The sequence below is a fragment of the Schistocerca serialis genome, chromosome 5 (genome assembly GCF_023864345.2).
Source record: "Schistocerca serialis cubense isolate TAMUIC-IGC-003099 chromosome 5, iqSchSeri2.2, whole genome shotgun sequence".
NCBI classification, from domain to species: domain Eukaryota; kingdom Metazoa; phylum Arthropoda; class Insecta; order Orthoptera; family Acrididae; genus Schistocerca; species Schistocerca serialis.
In genome coordinates this window covers 597,185,670-597,203,088 of record NC_064642.1, presented here as the reverse complement: position 1 = coordinate 597,203,088, position 17,419 = coordinate 597,185,670, and the positions used below count along the sequence as shown (strand labels likewise).

Below are 17,419 nucleotides of genomic sequence, written 5' to 3'. Positions count from 1 at the left end.
TCCTTCTCTGCAGTCCTGTGCTTTGGTTTACACCTGTTATGCAGTATCCTCAGTTTCTTTAGAAGTTTATTTACAGTGACTGTATACCAAGGAGGGTCACTCGATTTATAAACTAAACTATTCTTCTGGGTATGATATCTGTCTGGTGCATGGTCAACTACTCTTCTAAACTTGAGCTGTAGTTTCTGTACATGCTTCTGTTCTGTGTTGAAAGTTTCATGTTCCTCATCGAGATATGACAGTACTGTTTTTTTTTGCTTGTTGTAGCTGCCTTTTGCACTTTGGTCATTATTGTTGCCACAACTGCATCATGATTGCTGATACAAATGGACAGGGTCAAAGAGGATTCTTTGGGATTTTCTCTGCCCGGGGACTGCGTGTTTGTGTTGTCCTCATCATTTCATCATCAGTCATGGAAGTGGCTAGACTGGACTGTGTTCTGATTAGGTATGTGTACAGATGCTGATGACCGCGCAGTTGAGTGCCCCACAAACCAATTATCATCATCATCATCATCATCATCAAAGAGGATTTGTCTCAGTGTACCAGAGGCGCTCTCTCTCTCTCTCTCTCTCTCTCTCTCTCTCTCTCTCGCAGTAGCATTGGTGGTTTCATGTGAAAGGTACTGATTCTTAAAAAATGTGTGAATTCATGCAGAAATCAGTGGTAATTAAAGGGTTAATTGTGTTGTGCAGGCTTTAGTGATGATACTTTTGTAAATTGTACCATTTAGGACGGACTTGAATTGGGGAAGAAGACTGTTAAGGCACAACTTGACTGAAAGAAAGGATTGGTGGATGGAATGCATCCTGAGGCATTATGGAATTGTCAGTTTGTTATATTTGGTTACAGAGGGAAGTGTGGTGGATAAAAATTGGAGAGGGAGATGTAGGCTTAGGTACAGTAAGCAAGTTTAAATGGATGTAGGTTGCAGTAGTCGTATAAAAGTGAAGAGAGTAGTATAGGATAGTAGTCTTACGCATAATAGTTTGCGACTGGGAATGATCAGTTTAGTTCGCGGTTCTGTTGCGAATTAGGTCGCTCTTTTAGTTCGTTAGCTCCCATCTCGATTTCGAGAAAGACAGTTCGCTCGCTTTGCTACCGCTACTGCACACACTCTATTATTCGTTATGCTGATCTTTTAAATAATGAGCAGTGTTGCCAATGCCCGTGTTATTACAGTTTCATGTCGAGTAATTAGACTTCGAAAGGGCAAATAAACCAGTTATTTACACCAATGGGTAAAATGGGGTAGTTAACTACTTTACTTTACATACAGTGCAGTCGTAGTATTCTAATTTTAAAATATATTTATTTATTTATTTATTAGTTCATTGTAGGAATATTACTTACAGAATGTGCTAAATGCATTTTTTTGTGAATAAAAATACACTTTCATAAATAATCGACTTTTTTAGTTTTGGAAATAACCAACAAAAAATATTTCTGCTTTAGGTAAAGGTTAAGTGCTATATTGCACAAACAGTAATACCTTTATCATTAACAGAAGAAACACTAACATTTATAATTTGTTACCAAACAATTAGGCATAGAAAAAATATGACCCCTGAGTGAGATCGTATTCTAAAGCATACTTTTTGTGCTTTGCATTATCATTCTTTAAATAATCAGTCTTCTAATTTTCAAGTGAAATATTACAAAAATTTACATATTATTATGTAAAAACACGTGATTTTTTTTAAAAAAAAAAAAGCCTACTGCGGGCTCTCGTTGCGTCTCGCTATTGTCCGTTGGTCTTTGGAAAAGAGCGAACGAACTAAATAGCGAGGTTATCCATGAACTAGTGTCGTAGTTCGCCTGTGGGAGTGCTCTTCTGAATTAGTTTGTTCGCGAACTACACAAGACTATAGGGTAGACTAGTATGAAGGGCTGCATGAAATCAGTCCTAGGACTGGAAATAAGAACAGCAACAATAGGGTGGACTTAGGTTGTTTTCTTTGGTGTTTGTATATTTCAGGTGTTTCAAATGTGTGTAGCTTTTTGCATTTTGGTTGGATATGTAAATGCCAGTGTTTACTTAATTACATGGTGTGTGTGTGTGTGTGTGTGTGTGTGTGTGTGTGTGTGTGGTTTTTTTTCTACATACAAGTAGTGGGTGGTGGGTACAGCTCTTATGTGGTATTTTTGTTTCTTAGTGCTTCCATGTGTTTCTTGGATCACCTGTATTATGAAGTGGGTCACTTTTATTGCACCTGTGAGGTAATTTTTGATCACCCTTGTTGGTGGTGGGTAAAGATATATTAATCCCTTTACATTCAAAGACAATAGTAATTTGATATCCCATTTATATTACTGTCCACCTGTATAATAAAAAAAATCCAGGTAACTTTAAACTTTGTATTAAAATAGTTTTTATGTCTTATTCTGTAAAACAGTTCCACAGGTTACCCAAAAATCATACATATGATACATCCAAGTATTATCAATTTGCATAAATCCACTTAATGTTGGAGGTACGAGGGTGGTTTGAAAAGTTCTCACAATGGAATAGAAAACAAGTACTTACATCACTGAAACTTTTTTTTTATTTTTCAATGTAGTCTCCTCGCAGAGTAATGCACTTGTCCAATGATGTTCCAGTGTCTTGACCCCATCTCGAAAATGTTTCCTCCAGGCCTGTAAAATAGTTGTCAACTCTGGCTATCAATTCTTTGTTTGAAGTGAATGTTCGTCCACCAAGAAAAATTTTCAGTTTTGGGAAGAGATGGAAGTCTGACAGACCCATATCAGATGAATAAGCATGTGGGGCGACAATTCATACCTCAGTTCATGTCATTTTGCCATGTGTGCAGGTGTGAATTGTCTTGATGGAACATAACTTTCTCCAGGAGGTTATCATAGTATTCTCCAGTAATTGTTTGCCCAGTGAGGAAGTAATCCACAAACAGAATCCCATTTGCATTCCAGAACACTGGTGCCATGACCTTTCCTGCTGAAGTAATTGTCTTTGCTTTCTTTGGTGGTAGAGAATCAGCGTGTTTACACTGTTTTGCCTGTTGTTTTGTCTCTGGGATATAGTAGTGCACCAAAGTTTCATCTGTCGTAACAAACTGGCGCACAAAAATCTTGTTTGTTTCTCCTAAAACGGGCTATACATTGTCCCGATATGTCAATTTTCATGTGTTTTTGATCCAGCATTGTGAGTCACGGCACCCATCTCGAAGATAATCTTTTTTATTTCTAATTCTTCAGTTAAAATGTGATATACCCTTTCAGATGACATCTGGCAAGCATGAGCAATTTCACGCACTTTCAATCGGCGACACTCTGTGACCATTTTGTGTGCTTTTGGAAGGATTTCTGGAGTAGTGACACATCTTGGCCGACCATTGTGCAGATCATCATCTAAGCTCTCCCGACCAATTTTAAATTTATTTGTCCACTTGGCAACAGTTGACTATGAAGGAGCAGAGTCCCACACTGTATTCTAGAAATCGACATGACTGCCTTTTGCTTTCATTCCTTTCTTTAGGAAGTACTTAATCTCTGCTCGAATCTCGATATGCCCCCCCCCCCCCCCCCAAATCAACAACTTGTTGTGCTAGTGCTGATCTCTCATGGTGATTCTGAGAACTTTTCAAACCACCTTTGTATGATCTGCTAAAACATGTAGTGGAATGTATCGTATAGTAATAGTGACTGGTTACAGCAAATTGTATTTTCAGTTGATGTTTGTAACGGCCATTTAAAGTCGGTAGTGATGAGATACTGATTTTGAAAAAACACAACAAATTGTGTCGAAACACGAAATGTTTAGTACTTTGCAAATCTGCACAAGCAGCAGCAGACGATACTGAAAATTTTAACACCATTGCTATTGCAGTTACACTAAACAAGTATTTTCAGCATTAAAATTTCAGTCCTCAGGCAATGAGTTTTGCCAGACAGACTTGCAAATCCACTATTCACTTGATAGTTGGTAATAGAAATCCCGTATTTCAGCTGAGTGTACTGACACATGAAAAGTAAGTCTGTATTCTTGGCACTTTTGATAGGCAACATTTTAACACACAAGATTGGGAAAACTAAAATATTGAATGGCCATGGATTTCTCCTCCCAGTACTTCTCATTTTCTTCACAATGCTTTTATAACCCCTGCACAATGCTTTTACAAACTCATGGTTGCAGGATGTTATGACTTTCTCTTTCCCTTTGTGCAGTACGGCCTCCAGATGAAATTAGTAGCCAGACGCACTCCGTTGTTCTGAACATCAGCATGTAGAAGAAAGTTAGAAATTGAATGGTCCAGTAACACTTCCTTGAGCTGTGCCCAAAGTTACTTTTATGTCTGAAGATTTTATCCATTAAGAATTGCAGGTTGCATTTTATTTGCAACGCAACTCTTCTACTTCTGTATCTACATACGTATTCTGCAAGCCACTGTATGAAGCGCAGCAGAGGATACTTTGTACCACAGCTATTTATTTCCTGTCCTGTTCCACTCTCAAATAGACAGAGGGAAAAAAGACTGTCTGTATCCTCTGTATGACCCCGAATTTCTCTTTATGTATCTTCATGGTCCTTTTGCAAAGTGTATCTTGGCGGCAGTAGGATTGTTCTGTTGTTAGTGTCAAATGCCTTTAATCCAACCTGTGTTCCCAAACACTTGAGCAGTACTCAAGAATGGTCATACTAGTGTTCTCTAAGTGGTGTACTTTACAGATCGACGACATTTTCTTAAAATGTGCTCTTCAATTCAGTTATAAAACTGTTGATTCCTGCTTAGGAGATTTTCAATCTACAGAAATATAATATGTGAGCATAAACACATTCAAAAATTCTACAACAGACTGACATTAACTATATAGGGCTAGACTGGTACTTGTTTACATCTGTTCAATGAATCTTTTTGAAAACAGGTATGACCCACACAATTTTCCAATCACTTGGAATACGTCGTTCTTCCACTGACCTACAGTAGTCAGTTGCTAGAATTAAGCAAGTTCTTTTGCATACACAGTGCGGAATCGCATAGTTATCCTATCAGGTCCAATTGAGTCTCCTCTGTTTACTTGGTTTTCTACTCCACAGCCACTTATTTAGATGTCTGTAATTTGATATTTGTATTACAGTTGAACAGAAGAATTTCAGCACAGTCTGCCTCAGGTAAGCAGTTTCAGCCTCCTATCTGTCATCCTCCACTTCAGCACCATTATGGTCGCTGACTGTGTGGACAAGTGGCTTTGATATGTGTTACCAACACTTCTTAGGATTTTCTGTCAGATTGATTGACAGAATTTTACTTTCTAATATGTTTAACACTTCACACATGTCTTTTCTTGGCTAATTCTGTCTTTTTTCAGTTTTTGTTTGTTGACAAGGCTTTGGCTGTGTATGAGGCTCTCTTTGCATTTGGTGCAGCTTTCTGACCCAGCTCTTGAGCCACTAAAATTCTTTTCCATTCCTCATAATTTTGCTCTCCACATACCTGTCTAAGCCATATTGTACACTACTCATTTATACTCAACTCCCAGTCTAAAGCTGGTAAGTTGAAATCACTCCCTAGCACTATAATATGGCCAGGAAATTTACAGGCACCTTTCTATGGGTTTCCACAGAAATATACCTCCACTACTACTACGCCTTTGGCAGGAGACTGATAAAATCATCAGACTACCATGTTTAGAGCCATCTTTCTACCATGTTTAAATCCACCTTTAACATTTACTCTCAGTAGATATTACCACATTTATGGCTAATAAATGCCTCCACCACAAACATCCAGCCCATCGTTGCAGTGTACATTCGAAACAGAATTTAGAATTTCATTCCTATTAACATCTGAATTCAGCCAGCTTTCTACCTATCGCACTGTGTTGACATATTACCGTTTAAAAGTGAGACTAGTTGTGGGTCCTTTCCATGGACTCCCCTGCAGTTAACAAATACGACATTCATATTCTCTTTTGTGATCTGCCATAATGAATATTTCTTTCTGTAATTATTGGGGCTGTTATTTTTCCCTTTCTGAAAACAGAACAGTTGTTGGGCCTGTGAAAGGCATTTATCTATCCTAAAAACCCACAGGCATATGCCAGATTTACTCTTCTAATCCAGTAGCTTCGTCCTGTGTGTAGTGCATCTCTGACTTATTAAGAAAGGGTCTACAGTTTGCCATACGATTTTGGCAGTGGAGTAATCTGCAGCCAAGATAATTACAGAATCATCTGAGTCTCTGATATTGAAGCTTTCCATTTGGGTTGGAACCAGAAGATTATGATCAGTTCTGGGAATGATGCTGTAGATCAATAGCTCAGTTTCTGCCCCATGTATTAGGATAACTGTCTTCACCAACATAGCTGCCCGCAGCTCGTGGTGTAGTGCCTAACGTTGCTACCTCTGGCTCACGGGATCCCAGGTTTGATTCCCGGCTGGGTTGAGGATTTTCTCTGTATGGGGACAGGGTGTTTGCGTTGTCCTCATCATTTCATCATCATAATCATCATTCATGACTGGTTGGATTGGATTGGGTACAAATTGGACTGTGTAAAAATTGGGATTTTATATGGGTGCTGATGACCATGACAAACCACACACCACCACAAATGCAGCCAGACTTCTGTAGGGACTGAGGATGGTCCCAGACCCCCAGCAGGCATCATTGGTGCTGAGTCACAATTAGCTAACTCCCCCCCCCCCCCTCTCGCCCCTGCCCTGCCCTGCCCTGCCAAGCATACAGAGTGGAAAGTAGCCTTCCTTTCCACCCTAACTACTATTTCCAACAGGGACTGTATCACCTGCCAAACCTTGAAGCTCTCACTGACCAACAAACCTCTCGAGAATTGTCTGAAAATTTGGAGGTCGACCCTAGTCCCAACAAACAAATCCTCCCATGTTGGCTGAGGTGTACTTTTGGCAATCAGCAAGACATACAAGTTATTTTTGAGGTGGAAGAGGACAGCTGTACTGCTGTTATCCACTTTTACCTGCCACCCAGAGATTTGTAGCCCCGGCATTGTTCACCATTCACACTCAGGTGAATATAAACCGGGTCATGAGGAGCAAATCTGAAGGAACTGTAACATCAGAGGTACCAGATGACACTGCAAGCACCAAAGGTGTTAAAACTGTGGCCTCACCCACATCAGCTCCGCAGCAACTGATGGCAGCAGCCTGAAGCCTTTCAATCGTGGCCAGTTGCTCCTGCATACATATTTTCAGGATTTAGGATATTCTTGAAAATCTTCATTGATTTGTTCGATGTTGGAAGGTGTGATTTTGATGCAGTATGTTGTTTTCTGAGTGATTTTACAAATTCTTCTAAGAATACTTCTTGTCAATTTGTTTGAATTGTAACTGGGATCTATGGAAGTCAGAAAACATAAGTAATGTATGCAAAAATATCTGAAATGTAGAATACATCGTTGATATGCATTTTATTTACAGCATCTTTGTTCTGTTGTAATCTTTGTTATTGTCATATGTCTTGCTGCAAAAATATCTGAAATGTAGAATACAATCATTGATATGCATTTTATTTGCAGCCTCTTTGTTCTGTTGTAATCTTTGTTCTTGTCATATGTCTTGCTGATTTTGCCATTGTGATGACTCATACCCATAAAATTTTTTGTTTTTCTTTGAGATGTAATTGACCACAGTAATGTCACTTTTGAAGTTAAATGATGACTGTGAACTTCACTGTTCATTATTTGCTGTGGGAATTCTAACATGATTTCCTGTGGAGTTCCTAATAGTGTCTCTTTCCTTTTTAACAACTGCTGTCTGGAATCAAAGGAAGTAAAAAAAGTTGTTGTATGTTACATTCTCACCTCTTGGTTCACTGATGAGATCTTACACATCATCATACCTTTTTAACTTTATTTTTTTTATTTTTTATTTCTGGTGCTGCTCATGTTGCTTCACCTGCATTAATTTGTACTTTTAGTACATCTGAAGTTCCCCAGCCACAAGCTGTCCATGTTCTTATCCCATACTTCGATGGTTCACTTAGAACATATTGTCTGGGACATCAACCCGAAAAACCTACCATTTACTTATTAACAGTCACATTTACTTCAAGATTGTATAATCTGGGAAAGACTTCTACCAAATATTTCTACATTTTTCCTCTTTCTTTTCTACTTAATTTCTTATCAAATTGTGCAACAAATTATTTTTTACTGAATGAGTTTCGTGGCATCACCCAAAATATATTCTGGCCTGTTTCCTTATCTCACAGTCTCTCTGTAAACTTTCCAAATTATCAGTAATATACAACCAAGTGACAGCAACCTATGAAATGCCTTAAATAGAACGCTGTCAATGTTTATCCATTGTTGGCCATAAATTCGTGCTCTTCAATGTTTTTGATCTCAATAATTTCATTTGTAACAGTATAAGGAAAAGATAGATTGCTAGTTACCGTAAAGATGATACATTAAGTTGCAGATAGGGACAGCTAAGAGACATTTACACATTAGCTTTCCACCACAGCCTTCGACAGAAAAGGAGATACACACATCCATTCGCAGAAGCAAACACACACCTCGTGTAAACAAGGCTGCCATCTCCATTGTATGTGTGAGGTGGGCACTTGTTTGCTTGTATGTAAGAATGAATGAATGTAAGCGCGCTCGCTTGTGTGTGTGTGTGTGTGTGTGTGTGTGTGTGTGTGTGTGTGTGTGTGTGTTTGCGCGTGTGCACGTCTGTCTGTCCTTCCGTCCTTTTCTGACAAAGGCTGTGGCAGAAAGCTAATGTGTAATTTTAATTGTGCTTGTCTGTGACTTATTGTATAATTTTTACTATAAGTAGTGATCTATCTTTTCCTTATGTAGTTGGTATTTCAACATGGAGTTACCATCATTTAATTTCATTTTCAGTTGTATAAAAAATTGTGTTGAATGAACTTTTATGTTAGCTATTCAAATATCTACATACCTTCCAATTCCAGGTGTGTTCTTGATGAAGTTAATTGCAGAAAGATTGCTATATTGCAGAAGCTGATGTTGGTACAATGTGATAGCATGATCTCTTAAAGAAATAGTTTGTATATTGCTGATAGCATGTTGACTGTGAGAATAACGAGAATCCTTACACTCAGCAAATCCATTACTTATATGATTTTCACATTCAGAAGTTGAGCCTTCCCCAGCATGCATTTAAAGTCAGCCCTATCATAGCATTAATTAGTGGTAAGTTCATTGCACAGTTTTCTGTCAGCAGATTTTCATTTGGGCAATAAATTATTGTCAACAAAAATCCATTATTAAATCTTTGATAGCATACATGTGTAACATACAGTAAACCCTACAAAAGATTCAAATCTCAGAATTAACCTAAAAGGATTTCTTGTTGGCTCATAATGAGGTGAATACTATGCATTGTAAGTTGCCACAGGTACCGGTGTTGAGTTTCACTGTGTGATGATGTGTGTGACTGAAAGTATGAAGAACTTACAAAATTTGCTAAACATAATGAGAGACTTATTAACACATATGGCGTATCTGTGGGTTGATTAGGTAGTGTTATTTTTCCAGTGTACTGTTCATTGTAGAATGCTAGGGAAATGCAATCAGTTTATGAAGGAGACTGCATACAAAACACACGTGTAACTACTTCCAGGATATTGATCAATTATGTGGGACCTGTACAATATATGACTAACAGGGGATATTGAATAGATACAACTATAAGAGAATGTCACAAAAATACCAAAAAAACTGAAATGGTGAATGTTTCAAGATAGACATGATCAATGCTGTAGAAAGCCTGCTTATAAAGTTTCTGTAATTAACTTTAACTGATGGATCTAGAAATATACTGCACCCCACTACATATTGCTCTCATAGGTATCACAAAAATTACACTAACTGCAGTGCATGTAGAGGTATTTAAGCAATCATTCTTTCCACAGTTCTACATGAATAGAACGGGGAAAAAGCCCTAATAACTGTTACAATGGCACATACCCTCCGCTGCCATTTCACATTGGTTTGCAGAGTATGGGTGTAAATGTAGGTGTACACAGTGTGCGATGTCGGGCTGAATTGACTGCTGAGCTTGACTCTCTGACATGAGGGAAATACGGAAAATCTTCACAATCATTGTTCCAATTTCACTATTGTTTCCCACAGCAAAACTTCATTGTTGCATATTTTTAACACGTCGGCGTATTTTATTTTTACAAACTTTGTCTTTCGGCACTCTAAATCTGTATCTACATGACTATTCTGCAATTCACAATTAAGTGTCTGGCAGAGGGTTCATTGAGCCAGTTTCATGCTATTTTACTACCATTCCAATCTCTAGCAGTGTGCAGGGAAAATTTACACTTAAATCTTTCTGTCTAAGCTCTCATTTCTCATGTTTTATTGGAGTGATCATACCTCCATAAGTAGATGGGCATCAACAAAATACTTTCCCATTCAGAGGGAAATACTGATAATTGAAAATTTTATGAAAACATCTTGCCATAATGAAAAATTGTTTTAATGATTGCCACCCCAACTTGCATATCATATCTGTGACACTCTCTCCCCTATTTCATAATAATACAAAATGAGCTGCTCTTTGAACTTTTTCGTTGTTCTCCGTCAATCCAATCTGGTAAGGATCCCATATTGTACAGCAATACTCTAGCAGAGGACGGACAAGTGTAGTGTAGGGAGTCTCTTTAGTAGATCTGTTGCATCTTCTAAGTGTTCTTCCAATAACACACAGTTTTCAGTTTGCCTTCTCCACATTATCTATGTTATTGTACAAATTGAAGTTGCTCGTAATTGTAATGCCTAGGTATTTAGTTGAATTGACAGTCTGATTTGTGTGATTTATTGTGTAACCGAAATTTAACAGATTGCTTTTAGTATTGAAGTGCATGATCTCACACTTTTCATTAATTGGGGTGAGTTGCCATTTTTCACACCACAGATATCGTGTTTAAACCATTTTGCAATTGGTTTTGATCTTCTGATGACTTTACTAGACAGTAAATCACAGCATCATCTGCAGACAATCTAAGGTGACTGCTGAGATTGTCACCTAAATCATTTGTATAGATTAGAAACAGCAGAGGGCTTATGACAATTCCTTGGGGAACGCCAGATACCACATCTGTTCTACTTGATAACTGTCCATCAATTAGTGCAGATTCTGAACTTCCAGACAGGAAGTCAGAAATGCAGTCAAAAATGCAGTTGCACAGCTGAGACGATACTCCATAGCCACGCAACTTCGTTTTAAGCCCTTGTGAGGAACAATATCAGAAGCCCTTTGAAAATCCGGAAATATGGTATCAGTTTGAGGTCCCCATTTGATAGCATTCATTAGTTTTTGAGAATGAACAGCTCGTTGTGTTTCACAAGAACATAATTTTTGGAATCCGTGCTGACTGTGCATCAACAGACCGGTGTCAATGTGTTCTTTTTTCCATTTCCAGGAGTGTATTTTTCGGTACCTTCAAGTCCTTTGTAAAAATTTTGGTTAAGTTTATCCAGCTGGCTTTCAGTACCTACAACGATTTGTGCTCAAGAGTTTCTATTCGTGCCTGGAGCTGGGGTTCGTTCCCATCACAGCTGTGACAATTTACTGCTATAACACCTATGATTCCTACAGCAATCCTTGTCCTGTGTTTCACCTGCACCATTTTTGTCCTTTCTTAAGACACTCTAACCTAATAAATGACACAGTTCACTCCACGCAGCCCCCACTACCAGTGCAATGACCCCTGTGGGTAGGGAACTCTGACCTCTGAAGTCCAGTTCTGCACTGTTATTGTACCAACTTCTTTTCAGAGAACCTGATTTAGCTATCTTTCACTGGAATAAAATAATTTGGTTTATATGCAGTGTTTTTGTATACATGTTTGTTGAAAGACACTTTTTTAACCCTTGTAACTAATGTGAGCTTGTTTCATCTGTTTGGTCTTGTTAGAACTTCTGCCACAATTTACTTCTGTACGTACATATTGCCTAGTAACAAGATGCATTCTACAGATATAAGTAATGTTTTTATAGCTTGGATCTTGTTTTACATTGTATATACTAAATTCAAATATATATGGGGGAAAAACTTTATTGCTTCATATTCTCTAAAAAATTAAAGAAAGTAACAAGTGATTTTATTGTAATTTAAAGCAACCCCTTCCCTCTCTGCTAGCAGTAAATAACATGTTCATGTATAGAAAATAAAGTTAATAAAGAATGTCCTTACATGTTGTCCTCGGTGTGGGTGGTGGAGGAGGGTAGTTACCTGTTTCACTTTGCTCAAGAATGACTGCAAAACAGGCAATTGGGAAGAGGATGTTCTCTGCCTTCAGTAGTACATACGCGTGAAAATTAGGGACTCAAGTTACATACTACTAAATAGGGATCTAGTGAAACTAGAAGAGGCTCCGAACTACGTATGCAAACTGGGAGAAGAATTATCAACATATGCCTGCGTTAGTGTAAATACCCCTATAAATAATGGAAATGATATAATGGTAGCAAAACATGGTTGTATTTCAGAATATTTCTAGAACTGCCTAACAGTATCACATAATGAACAGGACAATGTAGTAAAAAGAGTTATTGTTCCTAACTGTAACACTTTTCAAATGTAAAAAGTTATTGTGAAGGTTACTGCTTCCCCCCCCCCCCCCCCCCCAAAACAAACACACAAACACACACACACACACACACACACACACACACACACACACACACACACACGTATATATGATGACACAGGAATTACATTTTTTACTGGTGTTTCTAAATGGCTTTAACATATATGTAAGCTCTGACATCATTTAGTGTCCTACACTGATACATATGACACTGACATAGTTGTTATGTCTCTGTTGCAGGTAACTGTTATGGATGATTTTGGACAGCCTTTAGAGTTGGGTACACAAAATGATCACCGACGGACCATTATTCACATTGATATAGATTGTTTTTATGCCCAAGTGGAGATATTGAAAAATCCATCACTGAAAGATTTACCCGTTGGCATACAACAAAAAAACATAGTGGTTACCTGCAACTACATAGCAAGAGAATATGGTGTTAAGAAGTGCATGGAAGTCCGAGAAGCTCAGAGCCTGTGTCCACAGTTAGTGCTTGTTTGTGGAGAAGATTTGCATGATTATAGACAAATGTCATCCAAAGTAACAAACCTATTACAGAATTTCAGTACGCAGGTTGAGCGATTAGGGTTAGATGAAAATTTTGTTGATGTAAGCCACTTGGTATCTCAGTCAGACTTTAAAACTGAGAGGGCAGCTGCAGATGGGAAAATATTCAAAAATATAATGGATGAATGTGATTGTGGCTGCCATGAACGCCTGTGTATTGGTTCGCATATTGCAAGTAAAATTAGGAAGCAAATAAAAAGCGACTTGGGTTTAACCTGCTGTGCAGGAATATCGTACAACAAGTTATTATCAAAATTGGTATGCTCTGTTAATAAGCCTGATCAGCAAACAACCGTATTTGCATGCTGTGCCCTAGATTTAGTGTCAGGTCTTCCAGGTTTGAGATGTATCCCAGGCATAGGATCCAGGTTATGTGAAACCTTGCAATCAGTAGACATAACATCAATCAGTGACCTTCAGAACTGCAGCATGGAGAAATTAAGACGTGCGGTTGGTGTTGATAATGCTATACGCTTGAAAAGGCTAAGCTTTGGTATTGATAATTTACCTGTAAAACAGTCTGGTAAGCCACATACAATTAGCCTTGAGGATGGTTGCCGAAAAGTAAATTTGGAATCAGAGGTGCGAAGTAAATTTTCAGTGTTGCTGCAAAGACTTATGGTCTTGTTAAATGAAGATGGACGGATACCTTGTGCTGTTAAAGTAACTGTAAGAAAGTATGACAGTGTCACAAAAGTGAGTCACAGGGAGAGCAAACAATGTAATATACCTCCATCATTTTTTACTACTGCTAATTGTGAACAGCTTTCAAGTGACGTTACTGAAAAGTTAACGAGTTCAGTCATGCAGTTATTTCACAAAATGGTTAATATATCCAAACCATTTCATCTGACTCTTGTTGGTGTAGGATTTACCAAGTTTCAGGAGCGAAAGACGGGAAAAAGTTCCATAGCTTCATTCTTAAAAAAAGATTTGTCTGTTCAGTCAGTTACATCTTACAAGTATCTATCAGGGATCGGTAATGGAATGGAGCAGTCACCTTCACAGCCATTCCCAGTTCATAGATGCTTTCATAACACAGAAAAATCTGGCTCAGAATCTGAACCAGAACCATCACCAAAGAAAACAAGAATAGATTCTTGGGTTGCAAGAAGGAAGAGAACTGTGTGCATGGATGATGACAGTGATGATGCATCTCCTAGCAAGTTAAGAGTCTCGGATATTCATCTGAATTCAAGTGATTCTGTTGAAGAAACTTCCTCAGAAGAATTGCCTCACAATAAAATGGAGAAAAAATTAGATAGTGATTATTTGCATTCTGTATGTACATTGGAAGATGATTGTGTGCAAGCTACGAAAAGAGACTTTCCTGTTGAATGTAAGTGTCCAGATGGTGTTGATCAATCAGTGTTCAGGGAACTGCCGTATGAAATGCAAATGGAACTAGTTGAATCTTGGAATTATAAAGCTAAGACTAAAGAATTGAAAAGCAATGTGAAAGGAAATAAAAATACAATTTTGCATTACTTCATTCGAGATAAGCAGGCTAGTTAATTTCACAAGCTTAATCATGTCTGTAATAAATCAAAATTAAATATTCATAAATCACACCTATTTTCAAAGCATTTACATCTGCATTTACCTCACTCAAATTCACTGTACTGAATGTGGAGGACAGGAAATATCCAGAGTAATTTGTTTTTATAGCTGTAAGCATAATGTACTTGGCCAGGGAGAAAACTGCTAACTTTCAGACACATTGTTATGAAAGCAAACTTCATGCCTGATTAATCTCTCTAATTAAAAGCAATTACTAACTTCTTATTAACTTAAACATAAATATCAATGTATGACTGTCTTCCAGAATACACATATATTTTTGATATATATGTTCAAAAGTGAGCATAACAGTGCCATGATGACTGGTACATGGTTGTCAATTCTTTGTCTACTTGTAATTTTTGGTCCACTGGACTAGACCAATAATGGGTGGTACAGATCTCTAATCACTGTAAAAACATGAAATCAGTTTTAATATGAACGTAGCTATAATATGAATGAATGTAGCTATGTTACCCCTTAGGTTATAGTCAGTTGCTGCAGTTCATGCAAGTACCAGAGTCTGCTATACATTGGGCTAGTTCTTTCTCTTTCACTTAGAAGATATTGCTTTAAAACAAAACAAAAACCACATAAATAAGTGTTACAGTCCTCACTTTTCCACATTTTTTGTATTATTATTTTAATGAGAAGTAAAACTGAAAAGTAGTCCAGTAACTCAAATGAATGTAATCAGACTGCAGTTCTGTACATACTAGACTATTTAAAAATTTGTGTAACTTTAATTAATAAGTGGACTCTGGGAATTAAATAATGAAATGAAATACTGTTAACATTTCATGATGATACTCCTTGGTTCATGTTCACTTGGGGTTACATCGTATGACATCCTTTGGTGTGTTGAACCTCACAAGTACTTTCATGTGTGAATATTATATTTTGTTGGAAACAGGATGTGTGCTGCAATATTTCTAAGAGTGTGTGCTTTTCAAGCTTTTTTGGGCACGGAAGGAAAATGTTAACACTGGAGAGTCAACAGAAGCCAAACTACGTCCACAAACAATATCCTTTGTTGAGTGTGAAAATTTTGTTGTTTTATGTGTAGTCATTTCATTGTAATACAGTCCAGAAAAATGGTCTAATGTGGATCGAAGGGTGGCAGAGTTTGTGAAAATGTCGGGTTATCAGGAAAGATCTTTAAAAAAAAGTATCAGTACAAATTTTTTGTCATAAAACACCTTTTATTTGTTGCTTAAGAATACAACAGTTCACAAAGAATGCTATAACTCAGGTTTAAACTGTCCGAATGAATGTAAGAAAATACCTAATGTGTAAACTCTATATAAATGTAACTTACAAAAGTTTCAGTTTACCCTTAAACCAAAGGAAAATTGCTTTACGAAGGCACAGAGCCTTTACTAATGAAAGTTAAGGAATACAGTAATTTAACGAATAAGTCAGACTTCAGAAAATTACTTTGCGGGCATAAAGCTTTCTCTAATGAAAATGAACTAACACGTTTTTAAAAACAAACTGCCTAATTTTTTTTAAAGAAATGCATTATGTCCTGTTGTTTTCCGCACTGCACTCTGCATTTTGATTCTTTGTCAGGAAGACAACAGAGGAACTGTGTGCCTATTACTGACGCACCTTGTTGTTCAAATTACTGAAGGGCAGTTTTGACAGGCTGTAATCCGTCACTGTGTAGGGTCCTTTACAGTCGAGTCCTCAATGTCAACATCATCATTATTTTTGTGAATTTCTTCACTAACTGTGACAGCAGCAATAATTTCTTCATTGGATGTAATGTTTTGGTTGGTATCATTATATAATCGCTCTTTGGCTTTCATTAGCTTCTTCACGTCCAGGAATTTTGTTCACAAGTTTGATTAATTTCACATTTCTTTCATCGTGATGTTCAACGAATGTATTTTCTGCATATTGGAGGTGTTTTGTGCAGGCACAAACTAGTGTTAGTGACTTAACATATTCCAGGAATCCAACAATATCCAATAGGTCAACTTTCTTTATAAATTGACCATCGTTGCAGAAAGAAGGGAGAATAGCAGCTTGAGACTAACCAAAACTGTTCCATGGGCTGGCATAACGCTGTGTCATTGGATGGTAAAAACATCGCTTGTAGGTCCCCATTTTTTAACTCTTCAATGTCTGGGTGGGAAGATCTCCAAAATAAGAAAGCATTCCTTGGTGGGTTTTTAGATGTTAAAAACTGCTCAATTGATGGCACAAATACTTCATGAAACCATTCTTTGAAAATTGCACCACTCAGCGAGGCATTTGGCTGGTTTTGGCATCGAACCAATTTTGTCCATTTCAGTGTGCTTAAACATAAGTGGGTTCTTTGATTTTCCAATGATACCAAGTTTTAAGTTGTGGTCACATGTTACATTACTGCTTGCTCAGATTGTGACCATCGCCTTGCTCCTCTTAAAATGATGGGTTGATGATTCCTCCTTGAAAGCAAGAAAGCTGGTAACAGTTTATAATTTAACCCTGTTTCATCACAATTGCTCTCTAGTCATACCGTCAAGTTCAATAAATTTCTCAAACTTTTCCTGAAACTGAGACTTAATCTCTGTGTCACCAGATAATTTTTCCACACATATACCAAGCTGTCAGATGTCATAGCATTTTTTTCCCCAGCAATCAAGCCATACAGTGCTTCCAACAAATTTGGATCAATGTTGGTTTTTAATTCCTTGTAAAATTTCAAGGCCTTCTTGCTAGTTTGGCCCACTAAT

At 37.6% G+C, this 17,419-nt stretch overlaps 1 protein-coding gene across 6 annotated transcripts in view; it reads left to right on the top strand.

Moving 5' to 3' along the window:
- LOC126480682 (DNA polymerase iota) overlaps positions 1–15,481 on the top strand; it is a 49,287-nt gene extending 33,806 nt beyond the window's left edge. For all 6 annotated transcript variants that reach the window (XM_050103910.1, XM_050103911.1, XM_050103907.1 and 3 more), the window contains one exon: positions 12,807–15,481. In XM_050103910.1, the coding sequence (XP_049959867.1) occupies positions 12,816–14,651 (1,836 nt within the window). In that variant the 5' untranslated portion in view covers positions 12,807–12,815 and the 3' untranslated portion in view covers positions 14,652–15,481. The remainder of the gene's footprint in view (positions 1–12,806) is intronic.
- Positions 15,482–17,419: the final 1,938 nt, after the last annotated feature.